At 40.4% G+C, this 18,852-nt stretch overlaps 1 protein-coding gene across 5 annotated transcripts in view; it reads left to right on the forward strand.

Moving 5' to 3' along the window:
• The window catches only part of LOC138759377 (monocyte to macrophage differentiation factor-like), a 31,718-nt gene that overhangs the window by 946 nt on the left and 11,920 nt on the right, over positions 1-18,852 (forward strand). For 2 of the 5 annotated variants that reach the window (XM_069929654.1, XM_069929657.1), the window contains exons 2-3: positions 5,601-5,683; positions 12,004-12,085. In XM_069929654.1, the coding sequence (XP_069785755.1) occupies positions 12,008-12,085 (78 nt within the window). In that variant the 5' untranslated portion in view covers positions 5,601-5,683; positions 12,004-12,007. Of the gene's footprint in view, positions 1-5,600; positions 5,684-12,001; positions 12,086-18,852 lie in introns of those variants that run through there. The other 3 variants (XM_069929653.1, XM_069929656.1, XM_069929655.1) reach the window with 2 other exon arrangements.

The following is an 18,852-nucleotide window of genomic DNA, read 5'->3' on the forward strand; positions in this document are numbered from 1 at the left end:
ACATCAAATGGCATAAGTATTGATTTTTCTAATTTTAGGATCTCCCATCTGATAACACTTTACTTCTCTTCCTGACCTATTCCTCTACATATGACTCTCACTCTCTCTCTCTTTTTAACTTCTTTTCCTATCCCCATTCCTGATGGTTTCTCCCCTTACTGGTCTCTCCTCCTTCTCCCCTATTCTATCATCACGGGATTCTTCCTCCAGCTCCTTTCCCCTTTTACTTATGTAATTTCACCTATTCTCTTAGTTTTGATAAAGGGTTTCGACCCAAAATGTTGACTGACAACTTCTACCCATGGATGCTGTCTGTACTCACTGAGTTCCTCCAGCTGATCTTTGCTGCTTGAGATTCTGAGAGCACCTGGGATTATAATTGATCACTTAATTAGCGATGTATTCATGAACAGAAATACACTGCAGGAGTGGCAACTTGTGAAAGACTGTTTTCATTCAAGCTATTTGCTGTTTATAGCTTAATGTTTCTTGCCTAACTTGTTTTATTTCTGATTTCTAGCTTTTGTGTTGTTTTCTTTTTATTTGAGTGATCAGAATTCAAGAAAGAAAAATAAAAGTAGATGTTCTAATTGTCATGTCTGCTCTGCCATACGTTAAAATTGTCCCTGATCCAATCTTGAGCTCAATACCACTTTCCTTTCTCCCTGCCCTTTGTCTCCAATGTAGCTTAAAATGTCTGTTCAGTGACACTCTCCCTTCTACAGCTCAGAGGAATTAAGAATTCCAAAGATTCACAATTCCATGGTAGAGAAAGAATCCAGCTCATCTAAGTCTGAAGAGGATAATCTCTTAATCTGAAACAACTGAATAACTCTGGATACCCACACTGAAAAAAAAAATTTTCTGAGCATTAACTCTTGTCAGAACCTGGTGTGGTTCAATAAAATCTCCTATTTATCTAATCTCCAATGAGTAAAGGTCCAACTGTCTCAACCCTTCCTCCTGACAAACTACCCAGTACATTTATTCTGCTCTACTTCTTGTATGAGCACACCCTTCCTAAGTGTGATGTTTGTTGTGGGTTGTTAACTTGGGCTGAGCCGGATGCGTGATTATTGAAGATATGATTTGCCTGAGAGAACAGAGTTTGCCTATGTTCACAGAATCCTTGCAAAACAGGGATGTCCCCTCATAGTTACATGCTAATTGTCTGGAAAGATTTCTACGACTTTGTGTTTGATAAGCCAGATTCACTTAACCCTGCAGTTTCCTCAGCCATAAAGATGATGCTATCATGTTAACATTGAGCTTGGTTTTGTTTTCTCTTGTCAGCAAGTGAGGGAAATATTATAATGATCTATGTATTCTAGTGCATACATATGTGCTGAGGGACGCAATGAGGCTTGGTGCAGTCAACGCGAGGGTGTTGTGCAGAAGGATCACAGTCTAGAGTCTTCCCATTACTGGGCACTGACTAGAGTGGCATTCCAAGGAGAACATGGTCATAGATTACTATACACACACACACACACACACACACACACACACAGAGTGCGTTTGCATTTGTTATTTTTACAATACCATTTAAATCTTATTAAAAAAATTTAAACACACTAATATATATATTTTTTAAATAAGATTTAAATGGTATTGCAAAAATAACAAATGCACACTGTGTTTGTGTGTGTAGTAACCTATTAGCAAGTGCTCCTTTGGAATGGCCATCCTAGCACTGTGGGGCTGAGTCAGGGGAAGTCCCTCAACCAACAGAGAAACAACATGTGGTGGTAATGGTGTATTGAGAGAACAAATGTAACTATGCACATTGATGAGAATGTATATTGTTGAGGGGAATGGCCACAGAGGTGCTCTGCACTGTTTGCTTATTCCCCTTTCCTCTCCTAACAGTCACCCATTTACCTGCCTCCTGACTTTTGGGGGTGACTGTCTCTCTGAAGCTCCTCTCCATCACTGCCTCTGCCTCCTGAATGATCTGGAGTTCATCAAATTCCCTGACTTGGTCTCCCAGGAGCTGCAGCTGGATACAGCAGGTGTAGTCATCAGGGACAATTGTGCTGTGTCAGATTTCCCACATTCTGCAATCGGAGCATTCCACTGTCCTAGCTATCTCCATTAACTCTTCCTAATTTAAATACAAATATCTTACCTGGCCTTACCTCACTGGAATCAAACTCGTCCTCAGACTCTGCTCACCGAAGCCTCATGAGCCAAAGCCCCTAAGTCCCACTCCTACGCTGGGCCAAAGCCTCTGTCCCACTCCTACACTGGGCCAAAGCCTCAAAGTCCCACTCCTACACTGGGCCAAAGCCTCAAAGTCCCACTCCTACACTGGGCCAAAGCCTCAAAGTCCCACTCCTACACTGGGCCAAAGCCTCAAAGTCCCACTCCTACACTGGGCCAAAGCCTCAAAGTCCCACTCCTACACTGGGCCAAAGCCTCAAAGTCCCACTCCTACACTGGGCCAAAGCCTCAAAGTCCCACTCCTACACTGGGCCAAAGCCTCTAAGTCCCACTCCTACACTGGGCCAAAGCCTCTAAATCCCACTCCTACACTGGGCTGCTCTCCACTGGCTGCTCTGCTTGAGCTACCCCTCTTTTTATTTGTCACTGCCCCATATCTTTATTACCCCTCCAACCAACTTCTGTTCTGTTTAACCCTTAACTTGCCATCCTTTCCCTTTTAAACTGCACTCATCTTCATCTGGTTCCCAACACTCATACCTTGTCTGAGTTCCTCACTCTTCCTCTTTCCATGATGGTCCCCACTCTGTTCCCTTTTAAACTGCACTCACCTCCAGCTGGTTCCCGACATTCACAGCTCTCCCTAGTCTGTCACTCCTCCTCTTTCAGTGATGGCCCCGAGTTCAAGAGTGTTGTGAACTTGACCAGCATCATCATGGGTATCAGTCTTCACTCCATTGAGGATATTAACAAGAGGTGGTGTCATAAGAAAGCAGCCTCTGTCTTCAAGGACCCTCACCACCCAACCATGCCCTCGTTACACTGCTATCCAGGAAGGAGGTATAGGAATCTGAAGATGAATGGCCAGCAGCACAAGGACAGTCTCTTCCCCACCGCCATCAAATTTCTGAGTGGACAATGAACCGCAGACACTACCTCACGTGCTCTTTTTTCTTTGGCACAAATCTATTTATTTATTTCTTTTTAACTGTAATTTATAGCAATATTTGCACTGTAAATACTGCCACAAATTTCATGACACATTCATGACAATAAATTCTGATTCTGAGATATGTGAAAACCTGCTTGTAGAGAGTGGTAAATCTCTGGAATTTTCTGCCTTGATGAGTAATGGAAGTTGGATCATTGGAATTATTTAAATTGGAGGTAGATAAGTATTTGATAACCTGTTCATGCTATTGACATACGACTGCATCGCCAGATCCAGCTCCAACAGTGTCATCAGATGGCACAACAGTAGTTGGTCTCATAGCAGCAGCGATGAGTCACAGGACAGAGAAGAGGTGGAAAATCTCGTGAAAGGGTGTGAGAGTAAGAACCTGAGTCTCAACGTGGACAAGACAAAGGAGATGATCATGGATTTCAGGAGGACCAGGAACAACCACCCTCCACTACATATCAGCAACTCTAGTAGAGAGAGTGGAGAGCACCAAGTTCCTTGGAGTTCACTTAATTAGTGATCTATCGTGGACACTCATTAGCTCATCACTTGTCAGGAAGGCGCAACAGTGACTGCACTTCCTGAGAAGACTGAAGCAGGCAAGGCTACCAGCCATCATTATGTCAATCATCTATAGAAGCTCTATCGAGAGTATACTGGCTGACTGCATCACAGTGTGGTACGGTTGCTGCAGAGAATTAGATCAGAGATCAATCCACAGGACCATAAGAGTGCAGAGAGGATCAGGGAGTCTCCCACCCCCACTCCCCAAATCGATGAGATCTACTGAGATTGTTGTCTGAGAAGGGCGTGCAAAATCATTGAGGACCCCTGCCTTCCCCCATTCAGCACCCTTCAGCTGCTCCCATCGAGGAAGATAGACAGGAGTAACAGAGGCGGCACCACCAGGCTGGGAACATTTTCTTCCCAAGGCCATTGAGAATGGTGAACGACCAAAGGAACTGCTCACACTAACCATCTGATACACTCATATTTATGAAACTATGTATTTATTTATTTGTACGAATGCTAGTCCACATTACGTATAGTCTATCTGTACATATAGTCTATCTAGTTGTGTATCTGCGTGAGGACCGCAGAACGCTGTTTCGTTGAATTGTACTTGTGCAATCAGATGACAATAAACTTGATGGCTGGTTCCTGCGAGCTAGTCTCCAGCAGCCCATGTGGATCCCCCAATTGCAAGTTTCCCACAGCTTTTTTGAGTCCCTCAACTGCTGAGCCTCCCATTGGTCTGCTGCCATGGTCACCTTCCCTGTCATGTCACTTATTCAAGGTGTTTTCAGCATAGCCTTCAGGTCTGTCACTGTTGGGATTGTCCATGAGATGCTAATGTTCGAGGACCCAGTTCCATGTTACAGAGTGGAAGTTTCCTGTGCATGTTTTTTTTTTAAATACAATTGATCATCAACGACCATATGATTTTCACAGAGTGATGTCTTCATCCATTTACAAGGGAACCCAAGATAATAAGAGACCTGACTGTCTCTGAGAAGAGAAGAGAAATGAGGGGGACAGGAATAGAAACAATTACTGTTACCATGCTATAGCAGGATACAAACAAAACTGAAGACATTTTGGAATGGTGCACACAGAATTATGAGGTTAAATTAGTTCAAAAACCTGGGAAATGGGAAAGGAGTCAGCAAAGGTAGGTGAGATGAAGGCTGAATCTGTTCTGAAGGGAGATTTTTTTTTAAAAGTAGGAAACGTGCTAACAAAAAATATTAGATGTTATACAAGATATTAGTCCATGGTGTAATGGTGAGATGCTGAAGAGTGGAATAGCTTCAGGAAAAGCTTTTCTTAGGTAGTCAATGAGGGAGAGGTATATCACAGCCAATACTAAATACAGTTTGTTTTTAAATGTTAATGTTGGTATTTCCTTTACATAATGACAGTGAATCCCTTGTGCATAGATTGTTTCTGTCAACAAATCAGCTTCATTAGTGTTGGAGGAATTTTTTTATGAATCGCTGCAAGGTTTGTGTCTCACACATAAATCACATAGGGAGATCTTGTCATTGACAAGGTGCAAAGAAGTTGGCATAAATCCCTACACATACCTCAAAGAACACAGGTGTCGGAACATCGAGGAGGAGAGCAATTTCATGCTACCCAGGATAGATTCAGACAAGGAACACCACAGTTTATTCAGTGCAAAATTACCCCTTTGAATACCCAGAGCCCTAGGAGAGTTCAGGACTGGTACAGCAAAGGTAGTAGACGAAATCTTTTTCAACATTGTCCCATCAAGGACTTTTCAAGACATGTGTAGCAAAGACTAAATGCAGAGTAAAACAGCAAACTTTCTATCAAGCACTTCCAGTACAGCGACAGCACCAGTTAAAGTAACTTTTTTAACTCAGTAATTTGAGCATTATGCATCAGTTATAATTTCAAGAGTTCCAATTCCAGTAATTGTTTAATTTCTACATTTCTTTCATTTTAACAGTGCTAATAAAATTGTGAATTTGGTCAAGCTGAGATTGAATGGGCCCAAACTATTGTTCTGAGGAATGCGGAGGGTCGAAATGGGTGAGGCACTTAGAGGCGTTTGAAGTAACTCACTGGTGATTAATATTGATCAAAGAGCACCTGTAGATCACTGATATCCAGGGATCCAAACAGCTAGGTTAGATAAAGATTAAAGTCCACCTCTTCCAAACTTTTCTGCCTCATTCAGTTCTCTTGATGTGACCACATCTACATCAGCAAGCCCAAGTGTAAATAAAGCAGGCGAATGTTTTGCAGAACACCCATGCTCTGACCACACAGGATGCCTGACATCCCCATTCCATGCCAAGTCAACACTCCTTCCCATTCCCCTCTGTCCTCACTGTTCTCTGCCTTTACCATTGCCAAGCATAGACTAGAAGCTCCACCTGGGTAGACCATAACAAAAGTTTTGTGTTTGTTTCTTTATCTGCAAGTAAGAAGGTAAATGGACATTGTGCTGATGAGTCCATGGTTGCTTCATGCAGGCATGGCAATGCAGTTCTTTGTCTTTATTAATAGGAATATCTTCTTCTCAGAGAAGACTCCAGCATAGGATTGAGTCCGGCAGAGACCTGCAGGCCACTTAGCAGCCTCTGCTATCACAAGATAGCAGTGAATGTTGCTGAAAACCCACTGAATACCTGCATGCAAGCCAAGTCAATGCTCCGAAAATATGATAATGTTTATTGTCATACAAGTTGTACAATGTCCATGTGCCCCAAAATTCTTACTTGCTGCTTCAGAAAAAGAAAATAGTGTACTTATTTGAATTAAAAAGAGACAGTAAATACAAAAGAAAATTAATATATATTCAGTTATCTTTTTTTTTTTTTCTTTGGCTTGGCTTCGCGGACGAAGATTTATGGAGGGGGTAAAAAGTCCACGTCAGCTGCAGGCTCGTTTGTGGCTGACCAGTCCGATGCGGGACAGGCAGACACGATTGCAGCGGTTGCAAGGGAAAATTGGTTGGTTGGGGTTGGGTGTTGGGTTTTTCCTCCTTTGCCTTTTGTCAGTGAGGTGGGCTCTGCGGTCTTCTTCAAAGGAGGCTGCTGCCCGCCAAACTGTGAGGCGCCAAGATGCACGGTTTGAGGCGTTATCAGCCCACTGGCGGTGGTCAATGTGGCAGGCACCAAGAGATTTCTTTAGGCAGTCCTTGTACCTTTTCTTTGGTGCACCTCTGTCACGGTGGCCAGTGGAGAGCTCGCCATATAATACGATCTTGGGAAGGCGATGGTCCTCCATTCTGGAGACGTGACCCATCCAGCGCAGCTGGATCTTCAGCAGCGTGGACTCGATGCTGTCGACCTCTGCCATCTCGAGTACCTCGACGTTAGGGGTGTGAGCGCTCCAATGGATATTCAGTTATAGAAGTGCAAAAAATGACGTTGCAATAGTGCAGTCAGCCCTTTTGTAGTTTTAGGAATACCTGATTCTTGACATTGGGTAGAAATTGACTGAATTTATGGAAAGAATGTTCAACAAAAGATTAAGACTTGGTGTGTAAAAATGGTAATAGGGAGAATCATGGGTATTATAGACCAGTGTGCTGTTATCGACCATCAGTGGTGGGTAAACTGTTTGAGAGGATTCTTAAGGACAGGATTTATAAGCATTTAGAGAAGTACATTATTCTCAGGGATAGTAAGTAAAGCTTTGTGAGGGGAAGGTCAATTGAGTTTTTTGAGAAGGTAACAAAAGAAATTGATGAGGGTAAGCTGTGGTGTAGAGGGATTTTAGTAAGGCAGTCCTCCTTGAGAGACTCATTCAGAAAGTCATGAGACTTTTTGTTCAGATGCCTGCCAACATTGTTCCATACTTAAGGCTCTAGCCCGAAACTTCGGTTATGTACTTTTACCTTTGCTATATAAAGGATACTGAGCCTGCTGAGCTTCTCCTGCTTTGTGTTTTTACTTCACCCACGGTGTCTGCAGATTTTCCTGCTTCATTTCATGAGGCATGGGATCTATGGAACCTTGGCTGTGTGATTTCAGAATTGTCTTGTCTGCAGAAAGCAAAGAGAGGTAGTAGAGGGGTGTATTTTGCCTGGAGGTCAATGACAGGGATCTATTCTAGGACCCCTGCTGATTGTGATTTTTATAAATGATCTGGATGAAGATATCGAGGGATGGGTTGGTAAGTTTGCAGATGATACGAAGGTTGGAGGAGTTGCGGATAGTGTTGAAGGTTGTTGTAGGTCGCAAGAGGATATAGACAGAATACAGAGTTGGGTGGAAAAGCGGTAGATAGAGTTCAATCTAGATAAGTGTAAGGTAATGCATTTGGAAGGTCAAACTTGCAGGCAGAGAACATGGTTAATGGTAGGATACTTAACAGAAGGACCTTGGGGACAAAACCATTGATCTCTCAAGGTTGTTTCCTATGGTGTTTTATAGAAGGCCTATGGGATGCTGGGTTTCATTAGTTGGATATTGAGTTCAGGAGTCATGAGGTGATGTTACAGCTCTAAATCTCTGGTGAGACCACACTTATAATATTGTGTTCAGTCATTCCCTCATTACAGGAAGGATGCGGAAGCTATGGAGAGGGTGCAGAGGAGATTTACCAGGATGTTTCCTAGATTGGAAAAGATATCTTATGAGGCAAGGTTAGCAAAGTTAGGCCTTTTTCTTTGTATGCATTGCCAGGGGTGGTGATGGAAGCTGGAAAAATAAGGGCATTATGAGGTAAGGAGTGTTTAGTATTTTTTTACATACTGTATATATAGGTTGGCTCAACATCGTGGGCTGAAGGGCCTGTGTTCTAATTAGGCCATTCAGCACTTCATATCTGTTCTGCCTTTTGAATTATGGCTGATATATTCTTCCTCCCAACCTCATTCTCCTTCCTTCTCCCGTAAACCTTTGACACCCTTACCAATCAAGAAACTATCAACCTTTGCTTTAAATTAGGTAAAAATTTAATGTTAATTTAAGGTGAGCATTATTCTCTGACTGCTGTTGTCAAGTGCATTTTTATCTGCAAAGGATGCTCGTAGTGATGTGTGGTCAGTTGAGGCCATGAGAAATGTTGGACACTTTTTGCTGTCTGTCATTGATAACCAACTCCTCAGCTGACAAACCCCTATGCTTCATTTTATTCTTTTTAAAATGTACCTCTTTGAAGAATTAGTGGTTATGTGCTTTAATATCACCTATACGTGGCTTCAAAGCCCAATTATTCTGATAATTGTTCTGTGGAGTCCCTTGGTAGTGACCCTCTAAAGGAGAAGCAAATTGCAAGTTGTTGCTCTATTCATTTGTGTCTCAGATGCATTTCAGCAGAACTTTTTGTTGGATGGTTCTGGGATTGTCTCATTCTAAAGGTTCAAAATGCAAAAAAAAAATCCTGAATCGAAGAATTGGGAGCAGGAGTAGACCACTCAGTCCTTGATCCTGATCCATTGACCTGGTTGTGACCTCAACTCTCCTTTCCTGCCTGCCTTTTATAAACTTTCTCCTTTCTCTGTTTCCCCTCTCCCAGCCATGTTTATCAAAAATGTATCTACCTCTGCCTCAAAGCAGAAAAAAAAGTGTCCATAATTATGTACAACTCAGCTTCTCTTCTGCTTGTATAGTCTAACCTGCTAGGCATGTCCCATAACCTGTTATTAATAACACATGACACACACAAAGACACGGAACCTGTTCTAACTTGATGTTCTTTCTGCTACATTACCTCATTTGTTCTGACCTGATCAGACATATCCCCTTTGTTCATTCAATCCATCCCATACCTTCTCTGGGACTGAAAAAAAAAACTTGATTCCTCCCTTTCCTCCTTCTGATGAAGATTCTAGAACATAGAAATCCACAGCACACTTTAGGCCCTTCGGCCCAGTGTTGTACCGACATAACAACCTTCTCTAACAACTGCCTAGAATTTCCCTGCTGCATAATCCTCCATTTTTCTCAGTTCCATGTATTATCTATTGCTCTCTTAAAATATTCAATGTACCTGCCTCCATCACCATCGCTGGCAGCGCATTCCATGCACCCACCACTCTCTCTCTGTGAAAATCTTGCCTCTTAAACCACATCACCCTCTCCGACCCTCATCCCCATACTCGCTCCCAAGCAGATTAAAGCTATGCCTGCTCATGTTATCCATTTCAGCCCTGAGGAAAAGCTCTGGCCATCCACATGATCAATGCCTCTTGTCATCTTGTTCCCCTCTATCAGGTCACCATGTATCCTCTTTCATTCAAAGGAGTATACTACCTGTCCTGATAAAGCATGCTCTCCAATCCAGGCAGCATTCTTGTAAATTTCCTCTGCATCTTCCTGTTTTGAGGTGACCAGAATTGAACACAATATTCCAAATGGATCTAACTGAGGTGTCTCAAGAAAACAGCCTCTATCATCAAGGACCCTCTCCACCCAAGCCATGCCCTCTTCTCACTGCCACCATCAGGAAGGAGTTATACAAGCCTGAAGACGCACACCCAACATTACAAACATAGCTTTTTCCCCTCTGCCATCAGATTTCTGAATAGACCATGAATCTCACTTTCCCTTCTTTTACACCAATTTATTTTTTAATGTAATTCATAACAATTTTTGTCTCTGTAATGCACAGAAATACTGCTGCAAAACAATGACTGACATGACTCGTGTCCATGACAATAAATTCTGATTCTAAGGTCTTGTACAGCTGTAATATTACCTCACGGTCTTGAACTTGATCCCACGGTTAATGAAAGCCAACATACCACACGCCTTCTTAACACCATCAACCTGTGCAGCAGCTTTGAGTCCTATGGACCCGGAGCCCATGATCTCTCAGTTCGTCCACACTGCCTTCAAATTTGACCTACTGCAGTGAGTCACTTCACACTTTTTTGAGTTAAACTCCAGCTTCCACTTCTGCATCCTATCAATTTTCCTTGGTAACCTCTGGCAACCCTCCAGACTATCGGCAACACCACCCACTTTCCTGTCATTACTACCCACCCTTCTACTTCCTCACCCAGGTCATTTATAAGAATCACAAAGAGGAAGGGTCCCTGCAGAACATCATTGGTCACCGATCTCCATGCAGATTGAACCATCTACAACCACCTCTGCCTTCTCTGGACAAGCCGATTCCATATCCACAAAGCAAGACCTCCTCGGATTCCATGCCTCCTTACCTTCTGAATGTGGGGAACCTTATCAAATGCCTTACTGAAATCCATATGCATACACAACATCCTCTGCACTACCTTCATCAATGTTTACAGTTACATCCTCAAAGAATTCAAACAGGCTCGAGAGACACAACCTTCCCCTGACAAAGCCATGCTGATTATCCCTAATCAGAGATTATGCCTCAGGATCCTCTCCAACAGCTTGCCCACCACTGAAGTGAGAATCGCTGCTCTATAATTTCCTGGGTTATCTCCCCTCCCTTTCTTGAACAGGGGAACAACATTTGCAACCTTCCAATCCTCCATCTCTCCAGGCGAAGATCATCACTAGAGGCTCAGCAATCTCCTCCCTCGCTTCCCACAATAGCCTTCGGTAAATTTTGTCTAGTCCAGGCGACTTGTCTAACTTCATGCTTTTCAAAAGCTCCAACACATCCTCTTTATTAATGTCAACATGTGTTTATCCTGAGCTCTTGGGTACTTGCTTGAATACACTGTACTGCAATTTATTTCTTTGGTTTCCCTAATGAGATCACCTAATGGAATTTTGCTTGGTGTTTTACCAAGCAGTTGGATATTTTTGTGAAAATCTTCATTGTTTCCTGTTGGATGAGTCCTGTAATACAAGCATACAGAACTGGTATCTGGGATCCTGGGGCTTCTTGCTTTGATTGTGCTTGGAAGTGCCGTTCCCTTGGCACAGTCACGCAATCCATGCACAACCTAAACAGTTTACAGACTCTGAAACCACTTTCTGTCCCTCACATGAATGCTGTGCAGTGACCTGTTGAATAGCATGTGTATCATAGAAAAAGGTAAGCAGGCCTTACTGCTGAGCATTCATTATTCTATAGACACACTGCACAAACAACTTGTTAGGTTCCATCTTGGGCAGTGCTTTTAAAATGCTACTTTCTTCACAGAAATAAGTAGCTAATTCTCTGCAGTTTATAAGCTGTAATCAGGCATATTTAGTTTTCGATTTGGCTGTTGTAATTCTGGAGATACAATCTAATTAATACAGGTAAAATTTTGTTGCTCTTGGCTCTAGTTCAAGGCAAAGAATAAGCATTGAAAGGATACTTGTTACATTGATAGTATAGTCACAGAATTTCAGAGCACTGAACAGCCAATGAAGTGCCTTTGAAGTGGAATCAATAATGTAGTGTATGGGATGCGACAATCAATTTTGCACAGTCAATTCACACTGAATTAATTACTTCTTTCTTTATAGGTTTATGAATAACAGACCTTCAGCTAATTCCCGGTACCAGCCCACTGCCTACGAACATGCTGCAAACTGTTATACACATGCAGTGAGTATTTCCTCTGCTGCCAGGGTATTTCTTGGGGAGAAGAGAGATGGAGGAGGAGTCTCTCAAGCATGAGATGAACAACTTGCATGCCATTTCTGTTTGAGATTAAAAGAATATCCTATTTTTATATTCCCTTCTGAATGAGGAAAAACTCAGATTTGAGTTCCATGGGTACAGACATCCTGATGCATGTAGCAAGCCTGGATCTAAGTGAGTTTCTCACGAGCATTCTGCAATGAGAAACTTTTAAGGGCACATATTCTTTCAAGATTCTGACAGACCAATTCTTCAGGCTGCAGACTCCAAACTTGGGGGCATTGATTGAAGATGAAGGGGTTAACTTCAAAATCTTAGCTAAATGAATCCCTTCACTCAGAGGTTTGTGAGTGTTTGAAATTTTCTTCCTGTGGGCTGAGTCTATTTAGTTATTGAGGATACTGAAGCTGAGATCCATGGATTATTGTATATTGGAGAACTTATGCAGATCAGGTAGGCAAGGAGAGGCAAGTTGAAATCTAAGATGTGGACTCCACTCCCATCTCCTGTTTCATAATTCCCACTCATTTCTTTTGCTTGCTGTGGTTGCAATCTTGATTAACAAAACATTGCATGAGGGGATGTCACATGATGAGGTAGAGTCAGGACGTAAGTATCTGGCTCTCCTGAAAAACAGCTAAAGTGAAAAATCAGTAAAGAGATCAGAATTAAAGCATCAGAAATTGTTTAAGAGTGGACAGACAACATTTTATTAATGTTTCCAAAAAAGAAGAAATACATCTGGCCTGTCGGGAACGCAACAAAGGAAACGTTAAGAAAGGCCTACGTTGCAGATGGATCTGGGCACTATAGTGAAGACTTCCAGCCGATCAAGACATCTGTGCAGCGAACTGCAGCGCCATCGCAGCTGCAGTTATGGAGGAATGTCGAGGAGGAACAAGAAGAGTCACTGTGCAGGCACGAGAAGATGCGCGTGCGCAGATCAAAGGAATTTGAAGAAATCGCTAGAGAAGGCAGCCTGTTTGAAACATTGCCTGTAGATGAAGAATGTAACTGAACTGCAGGCCAGCGATGAAGGAGAGGAGGAAGAAGGGATTCAAGAACAAGAAGAAGGAGGAAAGACTTAACTAGGGAGTTAATGAATTTAAAATACAAATTAAAGCACAGTACAGAAGCATTGATGAAAGAGTTAAAACAAGTCAGATTAGAGATTAAAAAATCAGATGAAAAACTAAGAAATATTATGATTATAGTGCAAAGAATGAAAAAAAATCGAAGACATGAAAGAAAGAGTTAAAAATGTGGAATTTGGTGCAGAAATGGTCCAGGATAGAATGGATAAAATGGAAAAGTCACCTGACTGTTGTGAATAGATAATTGTGTGAGAAAGTCGATTTAGAGAATTTCAGTAGAAGAAACTATTAAAATTGTTGACCTTAAAGAAGATGAAGAAGGGGATAAAACCTTTTTTCAACATTGGATACCTGAAGTTCTTGGACAGAATGAGTTTCAAGGTGATATTGAGTAGAAAGAGCACACAGGGCTTTAAGGCCATGACCATCACTAGATCAAAAACCATGGTATATATTGATAAAATTTCTTCCTTCTCAAGTTAGAGAGAAAGTATTAGAGCTAGCAGCGAAGCAAGCCAAAGGGAGAAAGGGCCCAATGGAATATCATGGAAACAAAATTTTCTTCTATCCTGACATCAGTTTTGAGTTGTTGAAGAAAAGAAAAGAATTCATTCTGGTAAAGAATACTTTGTGGAAGAAAGATTATAGATATATTCTATGCCACCCTGCGACTCTCAAGATCTTTGTGCAAGAAGGAGCGAATAATTTCTGTACAGCCCCTGGACGAGCGGAAGAATATGCAAGCGTCTTACTGACTATTGATCAAGAAGTTGAACAGGAGGCAGCAGGAGTCTGAAATTCTTCTTGATTTATAAGGAATGAACTGTAACTACTTTATTCAGTCTAATGGAAATGATTCAGAATAACAATTAATATTTAAGGGGCTGGAGGGAAATGGACTGACACCTATCGAATTGTGGGTTTTTGTGGCCAAGGCCACAACTCATAAAATAGAGGGGGTAATGTAGTGTATTATTTGAACAATGTTAATTGGGGGGACGGTTGTTACTTTTACTTTTTAAATTATTTTTGTTCTTCTTTCTTTTCTACCTGGATTGCTGAGATTGATATGCCTTAGCATAAGTTTTTTTTTTAATTTGAAACACCAAGTTTAGAGGAGAGAGGTGAAGTGGAGGTTTCTGAATGCTTTTAAAAGATGCCAATGGATAAAGTATTGAATACTTTAAGCTTTAATATTAATGGGCTTAATAGCCCAGTGAAAATGAAGGTTGATATAGCCTTTTGGCAAGAAACTCATTTAATTGAAAAAGAACATCAGAAGTTAAAGAGTTACTGGGTAGGGTATGTTGTTGCTTCTTCATTTAATCCAAAAGGTAGAGGAATAGTGATTCTAATACTAAGAATCTTCTGGTTAAAATACAAAACGTAGTTACTGATCTGGTAGGGAGATATATTATGGTACATTGTCAAATGTTTTCAGAATATTAGACACTCATGAAAATATATGCACCAAATGTAGATGATGAAAAATTTATACAAGAAACATTTATAAATTTAGCAAATGAACGTGAAAATATATTAATGGGGTGATTTTAATTTTTGCTTACATCCAGCTCTTGATAGATCTACAAGAATATTAACAAGAATGAAAGCAGCTAAAGCTACACTGTTCATGAATTATTTAAATTTAATAGATGCATGGAGAAGAATCCATCCAAGAGAAAGAGCTTACTCCTTTTATTCAAACAGGCATGATTCTTATTCTAGGATTGATTTTATTTCTTAATATCTGCTCAACTTCAAGGAAGAATACAACAAATGGAGTATAAGGCAAGAATTTTATTAATCATTCTCCTGTTGTTGACAATAACAATATTGGATAGAGAAGAATCACTTTATAGTTGGAGGTTTAATTCTATGTTATTGAAGAGGAAAGATTTTTGTGAATTTATTAGAAAACAAATAAGGAAATTTTTTGAGACGAACTGTAATTCGGTTACCAATAAATTTATTTTGTGGAGCATACTTAAGAGGTCAAATAATAAGTTATTCTTCTAAAATTAAGAAAGATTACACGAAAAAGGTAGAAAAATGACAAGTGAATGAGAATAAACAAAGAGAGCTTTATTAATAAAAAAACTTCAGTACAATACTTTACAAATGTATAGAACAGAAAAAGGGATAATAACTAAACTGAGATTCTAAGAATTGGGTGAAAGGGCACATAAAATTCTGACATGACAGTTAAAAACAGAACAAGCATTGAGAACGATTATTGTAACTAAAAATTATTCTAATATAATTGCCTATAAATCACAAGAAATTAATGAACATTTTAAACAATACACAAAATTATATCAATCAGAATCCCTAAATGATGATAATAAAATAGATAATTTTTTGTCACAAATAAATTTATCTAAATTAAATTTGGAAGAGCAAAGAGAATTGACTTCCCCTTTCTCCCTAATGGAAGTGAGGGAAGCATTGAACTCATTGCAAAGTAATAAGTCGCTGTGAGAGGATGGTTTCCTGTCTTGAGTTTTATAAAGAGTTTAAGGATTTATAATTCCTCCAATTATGGAAGTATTAGGGCAGGCGGATGAAACACATACTTTACTGGAATCTTTTAATGTGGCAATAATAACAGTAATACTAAAAAAAACATAGAGATCCTTTAAAACCAGCATTATATAGACCAATTCCATTGTTAAATACAGACAATAAAATAGTAGCAAAATTATTAACAAATAAGTTGGCAAAATATTTGCCGAAATTTATAAATATGGACGAGACTGGTTTTGTTAAAAAGAGAAAATTGGCAGATAATGTGACTAGATTATTGAGAATAATATATTTGCCTCAAAAGAGAGGAGACTGAAGTATAGTGCTGGCCTTGGATGCTAAAAAAGCATTTGATAGGTTAGAATGGGATTTTTTTATTTAAAGTAATTAATAAATTTGGATTGGGACTAATATTTGCTAATTGGATGAAAGCTTTATATAATGGACCAAAAGCAAAAGTTGTAACAAATGGACAACTGTCCGCATCTTTTCAATTAACTAAGTCTAGTAGACAAGAATGTCCATTATCTCCAGCTTTATTTATTTTACCAATAGAACCATTAGCAGAATTGGTTCGATCTGACTCTGATATAAAAGGTTTTAGAGTTGGCAGAAAGGAATACAAGATTAATTTGTTTGCAGATGATGTAATAAATTATTTGACAGAACTGTAAAATTCATTGCGTAAATTATATTTAAGGTTAAAAGAACATGGAATAGAATCTGAATACAAGGTAAATTGGGATAAAAGTGAGATTATGCCCCTTACTGGAGGTGATTATACTAAATGATGATATTGAAGGCAAAGTTGTGTAATTGGTGATGGTATGTTGGTAACCAGGTTTGTTTTTTTTCTTTTTTCTAACTTTTCTCTGTCTTTGTTTCAATATTTTTTCTTTTTTATTTTATTTTGGGGATTATTATTGGGGGAAGGGGTTGGTGGAATTTATTGGGGTATAGTTTGTAGCGTGTATAATTGATTTGAATATGTGATTGTCATTTTCTGTATTTGGATACTAATACATGTTGGAAAATTTAAATAAAATATTTTTAAAAAACAAAAAAATGATGCATCTCCTATTGCATCTCCTTTTCCCCTGTGCCTCTCTGTTTATTTTTAAATATATTTTTTATAAAGAAAGAATTATGTTTTAATCAGAATTTTTAATCGCAACATTTTGCACAAGGTTCTGAAGGGAACGGCTCTGTAATACCGAATTAATTCCATGCGGTCTTGTGGGGCTGATAATATAATTGAAGCTTGAATTAGTTTGAAAATAGAAAATACAAAGAACTTTGAACAGGTCAGGCATCTGGAAAGGGAACTAGATTTAACGTTAGATCAAAGGCCTTTCATCAGAATTGGAAGATGAAAGAGATGTTACAAAGCCATGGCAAGATTTTGAGCAAGGAAAGCATAAAAAGGAGTTGTTTGATATAAAGCATTAAATAATGCAGTTAAATGAGAAAATCTGCAGATGCTTTACCAGGAAAATTAACTAGGATTTTTTTTTAAATTTCAGTTCCTGAGTTACAGGGAAAGGTTAAACAAGTTAGAAGTTTATTCCCTGGGATGTCGAAGAATGAGGGGAGATTTGATAGAGGTTTACAAAATAATGATGGGTATAGATGGAGTAAATGCACGTAGGCTTTTTCCACTGAGGGTAGGCGAGATACTAACTTGAGGACACGGGTTAATGATGAAAGGGGATGTTTAGGGTGAACATTAGAGGGAACTTCTTCACACAGAGAGTGGTAGGAGTGTGGAATGCACTGCCAGCTAAAATGGTGAATGGAGGCTCATTTTCAATATTTAAGAAAAATTTGGACTGGTGCATGGATGGGAGGGATGTTGCCTGGGTGCAGGTCAGTGGGGCACAGTAGCATAATAGTTTGGCACAGACTAGAAGGACTGAAGGCCCTGTTTTCTGTGTAGTAATGTCCTATGCTGGTGTCTAGTGTAGTACACAAATGTGCTGGTGGAATTCAGTAAGTCAAGGTCTTACAGCATTCATAGGGAGGAAAGGATAACCAATATTTTGAGCCTGCACCCTTCATCAAGAATCTGGAAAAACAGGTGTGAGGTGGAGGAAGGAAGGTGGAGGGGGAGGAGCTAGCACGTAAAAGGTATTATGTGGATAAAGGTGGGAGAGTAGGAGAAAGTAGCTGAGAAGTGATGGGGAGAGGATAGAGGTCTAAGAAGGGTAGCTCTCTGATGGGAGAACAAAAGGAATGGGGTGGGGAAAAAGAGAGACCAGGGAGGGAGTAATAGAAATTGGAGGTCGATATTAATGCAGTCTGATTGGAAACTGCTGAGAAGGAATATGTGTGTTCCTCCAATTTGTGGGTGGCCTCAATTTGCCAGTACACGAGGCCATGGTCAGACCTGTAGATGTGGCAGTGGTGTGTGGAATTGAAATGGTTGGCTACTGGGAGGTCCCTGATGTTGTGACAGAGAGAACAAAAGTTTATGTTTACTTCCTATGGATTCTGTGTGACCTGATGAGTTTCTCCAGCACCTTGTGTAATTGCAATTAACACAGTTTCGGTTGGTGTGAGTAAAGATTTTGGGGAGAAACGGGCCTAGGGAGATGTAAATGTCATAACAGACAGTAAGAAGCATCTAAAATCTGCTTCCTGTACCTGATTAGCAGGTTAAGCAAGAAGTCCGCAGATGCTGGAGAATTGGAACAATAAACAAAAATGCTGGAGGAACTCAGCAGGTCAGGGCAGCATCCGTGGAACACAATAGGTAATTAATGTTTCAGGCCTGAGGTCTTCTGTAAGGATGCCAAAGATCAGGCGAACACCCAAATTCAAAGGGTGAGGGTGGGGATGTGATGGAGCACAGGTGACAGGTGAATGCCACTGGGAGGGAGAATTAAAGAAAGGAGCTGAGATGATGGGGGAGGGGTCCCAGGGCTGTGAAAGATGCTCTGTGGCAGGAGGAATGAAGGGAAGGAGGTGGGGGCAGGTGGAAGGAAGAAATGGGTGACAGGGAAAGAAAGGAGTAATGGGGATGAAGAAAAGGGGGGTGGAAAGAGAAAGGGGTGAGGGGTTATCAGAAAATGTAGTCAATATTTGTGACGTCTGGTTGGAGGCTGTTGTGAC

This window comes from Narcine bancroftii, chromosome 3 (assembly GCF_036971445.1).
Source record: "Narcine bancroftii isolate sNarBan1 chromosome 3, sNarBan1.hap1, whole genome shotgun sequence".
NCBI classification, from domain to species: Eukaryota; Metazoa; Chordata; class Chondrichthyes; order Torpediniformes; family Narcinidae; genus Narcine; species Narcine bancroftii.